Genomic DNA, 7986 nt, shown 5'->3' with positions numbered 1-7986 from the left:
TCCATTGTCCAACATGAATGACAGATTTTAAAAGGCAAAATGAGAGTTAGGGTCAGGTTTTGCAAAATAATGATAGATAATAACCCTAAAGCTTGAAAATGCCAATTAATTACCAAGGTTTAGGAAAATTCTATGAACCAAAAAGCTCTAGTTGACCTGTAAAAAGCTGGTTTTAAGTCTGTAGCAATTGGCAGCTTTAAATTTTACGTTCTCAAGTATCATTATCTTGTTTAAGAAGGTCGTAATTGTCATTTTTCCTATCTAAAAGTTGCCGCTACATCAGAAGTACTGAGGCCATATTACAAACCGAAATAAGTTCTGCTCCAATTATTTCAATAACTTGTCACATAGAACCATCATAAATCAAGTATGCTACAATCTTCTTCACAGGGAATTGAGGCCCAATACTTAAAATAAGCTCCACTTGATCACCAGGTTGAATACTTGAAATGATACTTTGCCATTCCGCATCTTCATGGAAAGTTGCCGAGTCTCCCTTACATTGTTTAACATAAGCCTTCGTGTAGTTAATTATCAAAACATTTATGAAAAATTGAGGCCTTGTGTTATCCATGGAAGAAGAATATGCAACATTCAGAAGCATCGCTTTCAAGTGACACCCTATGACTTGAGGTGCCTTAAAAATTACTGAGCGTCCTTCGCCCTTGTAGATGAACCAGTCCGGATACTGATCACCAGGGAGGTTAGAATCATCCCACCCGCCGCAACTCGATCCCTATAGATGTGGCCCAGAAAAGGGAAAATAAAATACGACTCCCTTCTTATAACATGCTCATTAGACTTGTGGGAAGTAATATTGCATTCGTAAGGTAAGTACTGTTCGTTAATGAAACTATAGATTTCTCATGCATGCAATATTGATATGAGTTGGGTACTCCAGAAAACCAACATTTCCAAACATGATGGTGCTAGAAAAGAAAACAAAGACAAACCTGTAGTATTTTGTCTCTCAGCAAGTCTACCTTGTAGCTCTCTGCCATTTGAATTAAAAGAGAATTGAGGAAATCTGCCGATGTTGCATTGTGAACTTGATCATGACCGTCAAGTGATGTAGAAGCTTCCCCGGATCTGCTTGGTGGGGATTCCAATTCCATGAAGTTTGTCCCATACAAGGCATCCGTAAGTCTTGCCATTTCTCCATTGAATCGAGACTCTGATCGGCATTCCTCCCACATACCTCGAAGCTTGGCAAGATCGCCCAGAAATGGAGATAGGCCAAGAAATCTGCCATTCTGTATAACAGAAAAAACTAGAGATGACATGCTCAGCAAAAATTCTTCACTGCTGGACCGGGGAATATCGGTGGGTGACATCCAAGACCATATGAGAGACGGAAATACATCTTGTGCTCTTCCTTCGCGGCCTGGGAAAGATACATATCCATGCTTAAGCGCTTCCAATCTTGCTAAGGCCTTGGGTATTACTGTTATGGCAGTATGATCTGCCTTTAGTACTGTCATCGATTCCATCTGCTCAATATCTTCTTCTAAATGGTCAATCAATGAACAACCAGAAAGAACGAGAGTTCTTAATGATTTCAACTTGTACATGCTTTTAGGAAGAACCCTCAGGCATTTGCAGTCTTTTAGATTTACCAAAATAATTTTTTTCAAATCTCCAATGCTCTGGTGAATTAACACTAAGCTCAGACAATCTTTCAGCACTAGCTTTTCAAGGTTTGGTAGGTTTGTAAAATCAGGAGTTTGTCTCAAGTGAGGTGAATGGCTGAGAATAAGAATTGTCAAATATGGCAACAACTGCAAAAAATGAAGTTCAATATGATAAATTAACCCAAATTATAATATTGATGGCTTAAAACATTTGAAAAAGGAGGAAAGACAAATTCATACTTGGGGCTTCTTCCAAACTAGCCTGAGGTTGCTGTATTTAAAGTCAACAACAACTAAGCTTTTCTGGTGCAAGCTGTCAGGTATGGATTTTAAAGGAAATCCATGCCAACAAAGCCACCTTAGCTTATTGGAAAGATGCCTATAATCTCCTTCAAGATTTACATATTCTAGTTGGAGCAATCTGAGTTTTCTCATTGCCTTGAATGCTTTAGAATCAATCTCACATACTTCATGGGGCTTCTTGAGGGATATGCCCTCAATAACTTTTGTTGCCTGTTAAAACATACATAAAAATGTTACAGAAAGAAGTCCCATTACCATAAAAATTTTAAGAAAAGCGGTATGAAACTTGCAAGTTGGAGCAGCAAAAAAAAAAAAAAACTACCTAACTTTGTGAAAAGAACAAATGTATATTCTTTGACATCAAAGCCTGCAAAAGAAAATAGGACATGAAAGAAATTCTTACCGTATTTTGCATTAACACTTCAGTTACGTCCTCTTGAAACCACAATCTACTGCGATCCTCAGGGTCCTTTCGAGGGCTTCCACAAATGATTTCTCTTCCCATGTCACGTAATAAGCCATGCATTTCAAGCTTGTTATTGTTCCTATTAACATTTAGCAGGCTTCGCTCAATGAGGGTTGTTATACCTATTTTTGCCTTAAATCCACATCCATTTAATATGTGCGTGGCATAATTTCTATCCTTATTGAAAAAGAAGCAACAAATATCAAGAAATATATTCTTCTCCATATCATCCTTTAAACCATCAAAACTTATTTTTAACTTTGCTTGTATCTCATCATTCGGAATCTCTTCTAATTTGGACAACACTTCCTCCCATTCTTCAATTTTTCTGTCAAACAAATAAGAACCAAGCACTTCAAGAGCTAGAGGAAGCCCACCACAGTAAGCAACTACATTTTTAGAAAGTTCTATGAAGTCTTCAAGGGGAGCTTCTTGCTTAGAAGCATGCCAACTAAAAAGCTCGAGTGACTCAATTTCATCCATTGTTCTCATTCTATACTTGTGGTCAGCTCTAATAACACTAAGCAGATGGAGATCTCTAGTTGTTATGACTATTATACTCCCTGGACAAAACCATTCAAGACTTCCACAAAATGTATTCAGCTGATTGACACTATCCACATCATCCAATACAACAAATGCTTTTATGTTGGGAAATCTTTCCTGAATTATTCTTTTCCCTCTATCAATGTTAGGTACCTTGAAAACTTCTGTATTAATGATATCAGAAATGAGTTGCTTTTGTAAATTAACTTGGCCATTAGAATGCTTTGAATTTTCTCTTATACTTGCAAGAAAACTTCTTGCTCTTCTAAACTTACGACCAATTGTATTGTACAGGGCTTTGGCAACAGTAGTTTTACCAACGCCTCCCATCCCCCAGAGGCCGATGATAAGAGCTTTTCTAAATCTCTTTTTTGACAATTTACTTGCCAGGTGCTGAACTCGAGACTCTATTCCCACTGGATGGTCAACAACAAACAATTGTCCATCATCTACTTTCTCTAAAACATCCTTCGCAATGGTGTTAACTAGCTCAGCTTCAGACCTGTCAATAATAAATGTCCGTAAAACAATAGAATCAACCATATAAATAGCTTCATTATCAGAAATAAAACCTACAAGACTTGCTTTTAAACAGGAAGAATTTTAGTGGGCCATTAAGAATAAGAAATGGACCAATTTAGCCATTAAATATGTATATGCATCACAGGAAAACTTTTAAGTGATGGATAAATCGGGGGCATTAATTTCTGGACCCCAACAGGAGAAGGCTTCAAAAGAAGGCCAATGGCACAAGGAGGCTATTGGAGCTCTGCCAACACTTTTTTGACCAGCGAGCTCTGTTAACACTCAGTTTTTAGCCCTACATATATTTTTAATTGGACCTTTGTTTGCTTATATTTAGCACAGAATTACAGGATTATATTAGAATTAAATACTTGTCCGCGGCCTCGAGAGCAGAACAGAAAACGCAAGTATAATAATTACTCCAACATTTTCAACTGTGCGATGAATTTATAGCTATAACTTTTAAAAGTCACATAAATTTACTCTAGAACAAAAATAAATTATACAAACTGCGTTTGAATTTTTTTAAGAAAAAATTATAAATTTTACTTTTATTTTCTAGACATCTATAGCCTGTAATATATATATTATAAAAGATTTCGAATGTTTACTAAATTATATATATTTTTTCTATTGAATTCCGTTTTGATTTTAAAAATAAAATTATGAAGGCATTTTGAGTTTGACCCATCGTCATTTCCACCCTTTTTTTTGCCTTAATGAGAGCTGGGTTGGAATACATTACCGAAATGCACTGGTAGCAAAGCCGGAGAGATTGCCGATTTCCGTGAGTGCCTCCCTCCAGCGCAACACCGAGCGATCACCTCCCCCTCCCAACCTCTGCTCGTGTCGTTCCATCGCTTCACCATATGCGCCTCTCTGATGACGAACATCAGACGGATCTATGTGATAGAATATGGGAACAACCACCTGAGCTGCAGATCTTCGACACTCCATTATGTTCACCAGTTCATCCAGACACCATCTGGAAGATGCAAAATTTTGAGACAAAATTACCAACGCAATTTCTGATATTTCAATTGCTTGCAATAATGAGGTAGAGATCTCTTCTCCCCTTTCAAGCTCTTCATCGTCCCTAAAAACATGGATTCCTGACTGTGTTAGAGCGCTATAAAGATGAGTAGTGAAACCGCGACGAGTGTCTTCGCCTCTAAAACTCAAGAACACGTCGTAAGTCCAGGAAGAACTAGAAGAAGAAGAAGCCATGGCTTATTGAGGGAATCAGAGAAGAGGGCAACAAACGCTTCAACGGATCGATCACAATTCATCACAAGATATAGAATATCGATATGGCATCCACGTGAGTGAGTCCCCAAGCCTGAATACAAACAAGCCAGTCGCCAGTCAGTTTTTTTTTTTTTTTTGGTCGCCAGAAGTCAGTCGACTATAATTGGGTTAAGTTTTTGTTTAGGCTTTCTTTGGAAATCAACTTCCCAAAACACTAGTTTAATCATCTGTGATTTTATGCTTTGTCGAGGCATCCAAAGTTAACCACAATTACTTAATACTTCAATTCAATTAAATATATCATATTATAGTGATCTCTTAATTGGGCTACACAAATTATTGTTGTATGCCATCCTCCGACATCGCAGTTGTGTTGCGCCAGCTCGGAGTCCATATGCATGTGGGGCCTTTCACTCTCTCAGTTACTGACGTGTTTGTTTTAGGTTGTAAGAAAATACTTTGCTCAATATATTGATTTTAAAATAACATGCAAAAAATAATTTCATTTTGATTTGACTTTAGTCCTTAATTTGATGGTGTCATTTTTTTTATATTTGAGTTATTTTTTTTATTAAATTAGTTTTAAAATTGACTAAAAATCAAATAAGAGTATTATTGTCATTGTAAATGTCATACCTTTTCTCCCTCCCATTTTTTCTCCCCTCTATCTAAACACAATAAGGGATAATATCATCTATCCGTTTTCTCCTCTCCTAATTTTCTCTCCATCCAAACAAACTTAGTGTTACGTTCTTGACATGGTCCCCAACATATGAAGCCACCTCATTCCTTCATGCATCAAAACTTCAACAGTGATATATTGTTGAGTATGACATTCTCCTTAGGCAAAAATGATGTTTTTTTTTTGTGAGCAAAAGTTCAATAGTTGATGAAATTAAAGACACTTGATTCATTATCTTGCTTAAAAGGGTCGATAATTATCTTTTTTCCTTTCTAAAAATTACAGCACATCAGAAGTAAGGGGGTTATATTACAAACCGAAATCAGTTTTTGCGACAATTTTTTCAATAACCTGCCCCGCTTAGAATCATCATAAATCAAGTATGCTGCAATCTTCTTTGCGACAAATTGAGGCCCAATACTTAAAATAAGCTGCACTCCATTTTAAGTAGTAGTTAAAATTGATTACAGGTAATAAATATGTAAGTTCAAAAAGCACCCTTATTTGTTAAATTAGTGTACCCATTTGGATTAGTGTTTTAAACAAATGTGATTCACGGCAATCGTGATTTTTACCTTTTATAAGTAATTTTAATTAGAAGTGATGTTAGTTAATCATAATTTCAGTTGAATTACTTTTTTAATAAATGATTTTGAGAAATTTGATGATATTTGAATTTTATTTATTAAAATCATTTATTGGTGTATAATTATAAAAAAAAGTATATGAATTTTATCATTAACAGAACAAAAATGGAACACGATATTAAAAATTTCATTCCCGTTCAAATGAGCTATTAGTGTCTTTTTTTATATATAAAAAGATGTCCTCCCCGAAAAAAATTCCCTTTTCATAAAGCGGGGCGGAGCATCATTCCTGTAGTTGATATTATATTCATTGTTGACGAAGAAACCTGAAAATTTTGATTGATAAATACTAATCTTCAAAGATCAAAGTTATAATTAATTCAAATTTAAGGGATCAAAAGTTTTATCATCTTTTCTTTTATAGTAATATATAGGGCAATAGTTATATCAAGTTTCTTACATCTATTATATTAAGTTTTTCAATTACATATGAGTTGTGTCATAATTTTGAAATATTATCATTTAATTATAATTCAAATAAAAAACTTAATATAATAAATATAAATAAGTGTATTAAAGAATAAAAAAATAGAAAAAATTATAACGAGGTCCCACCAAAAAGAATTAGATACAAAAAGGTATATTAAAATCATCAAATTAATTTGAAGTCCAAGAACCTCATCATCAAATTATTTAATTTTTTAAGGCAGGAGCGTATTGCAATTTTTCTAAGAAAAGATGCATAATGATAACAGACTCGCCGTGGAAAAGGACGCTCCGTGAGGAAAAAGCAAATTAGAGGTGATGGTAATGATGCTGTGGCAGAATGATTACTAATTAGTAATTACGCTAATTTTTTTTTCTTTTTAGTAAATTGCATCCAAGAATGTACTTTTTCAATAATGTCATTTACAACCTTTTCTTTTGCCCCCTTTTTTGATTTTGTCCTCTTCTTTTTTTTTTTATTTCATTCCTCTTTTTATTTGTTTTCACACCAAAACATGATAAAATAATTATTTAAAGCAATCTGAACATGGAAGAGAGAGAAAGAGAGGATGGCAATGGGTAGATTCAAAATACTTGTGTTGTTTTAAATATAAAACCTATTTTGTAATGAATACATTATAAAATAGATTTTATATTTAGAATCGAAGGAGTACTTATTAGTCTTGTTTGGTATGAAATATTGAAAATGAGAGATGGGGATTAAGATTGTAATTGAGAAAAATAACTAAAAAAATATTTAGCATGAATAATTGTTTGTTACATTAGATTAGGCAAACCCATAAAAATAAGATTAGAAAGTACCACTCCTCCTATGACATTTTCCAACCCCATATATATGGGTTTATCTAATTCAATATAATAAGTGAAAAAATTTATAATTTTTTCCATTCTAATCTTAATTTTTGTTTCTCATTTTTAATGCTTCCTGTCAATGAGAACATTAATTCAAGCGAAGACTGAAAGTCACGCTTTACGGCTTGAATATTTTTTTTATTAATATAGTAGTTTCTTTCAGGAATTGTTGACTTTATTTAGATCGATTGTTTTAGGAAAAATATAATTGTTTTTTCTCCCCCCCCCCCCAAGTAATCGTATCCAAGAATGTACCTTCTCGAATTCAAATGAAAAAGGAATCTACATTTTATATCATCTACAACCTTTTGCCCTTTTTTCTCTGTTTTTATGAATTTCAATTCTCTTTTTTCTGCCCCATTTCATTTGAGAAAAATTGGTGAAAATCCTCATTTGACAAATTAATTGAAGAATAGGACTTGTAATAAATATAAAGATGTGAGTTTCTCAAATATCACTAAGTGTGACACCATAAATAAAAAACATATTGTTATGATAGATGCTAATTAAATAAAATAGATTCTCACTTACATGTAATAGATCCTCACTTGCCCAAGACGAATGTTTATTTGCACATAACTCATTGTATATGACGGTAACCAACTTGCCTATAAGTTTATTGTGTAATATGGATGCTAA

At 34.0% G+C, this 7986-nt stretch overlaps 2 protein-coding genes across 2 annotated transcripts; both read right to left on the bottom strand.

Annotated features, from left to right (window-relative positions):
* Positions 1 to 334: 334 nt before the first annotated feature.
* LOC114723346 (TMV resistance protein N-like) lies at positions 335 to 3489 on the bottom strand. Its single transcript, XM_028909543.1, has 4 exons — positions 2338 to 3489; positions 1872 to 2144; positions 954 to 1778; positions 335 to 736 (listed from the first exon to the last, which is right to left on the bottom strand). The coding sequence occupies exons 1-4, from the start codon at positions 3487 to 3489 to the stop codon at positions 344 to 346; spliced, it is 2643 nt and encodes an 880-aa protein (XP_028765376.1). The 3' UTR covers positions 335 to 343.
* A 723-nt stretch (positions 3490 to 4212) lies between these two features.
* On the bottom strand, positions 4213 to 4752 carry LOC114723345 (TMV resistance protein N-like). Its single transcript, XM_028909542.1, has one exon. The coding sequence runs from the start codon at positions 4696 to 4698 to the stop codon at positions 4213 to 4215; it is 486 nt and encodes a 161-aa protein (XP_028765375.1). The 5' UTR covers positions 4699 to 4752.
* Positions 4753 to 7986: the final 3234 nt, after the last annotated feature.

Source organism: Neltuma alba, unplaced genomic scaffold (assembly GCF_004799145.2).
Source record: "Neltuma alba isolate B1F8T4 unplaced genomic scaffold, ASM479914v2 tig00012135_pilon, whole genome shotgun sequence".
In the NCBI taxonomy this organism is placed as follows: domain Eukaryota; kingdom Viridiplantae; phylum Streptophyta; class Magnoliopsida; order Fabales; family Fabaceae; genus Neltuma; species Neltuma alba.
The sequence above is the reverse complement of the archived record's forward strand: the minus strand, read 5'-3'. Positions and strand labels throughout refer to the sequence as shown.

Bases quoted from the DNA above. Each gene is read 5' to 3' on its own strand.
- LOC114723345 (XM_028909542.1), bottom strand. From the start codon at position 4,698: ATGGCTTCTTCTTCTTCTAGTTCTTCCTGGACTTACGACGTGTTCTTG.
- LOC114723346 (XM_028909543.1), bottom strand. From the start codon at position 3,489: ATGGTTGATTCTATTGTTTTACGGACATTTATTATTGACAGGTCTGAA. The intron at 2,145-2,337 runs GTAAGAATTTCT...ATGTTTTAACAG, and splicing joins AAGTGTTAATGCAAAATACG to GCAACAAAAGTTATTGAGGG. The intron at 737-953 runs GTTTGTCTTTGT...CCACATCTATAG, and splicing joins TGAGAGACAAAATACTACAG to GGATCGAGTTGCGGCGGGTG.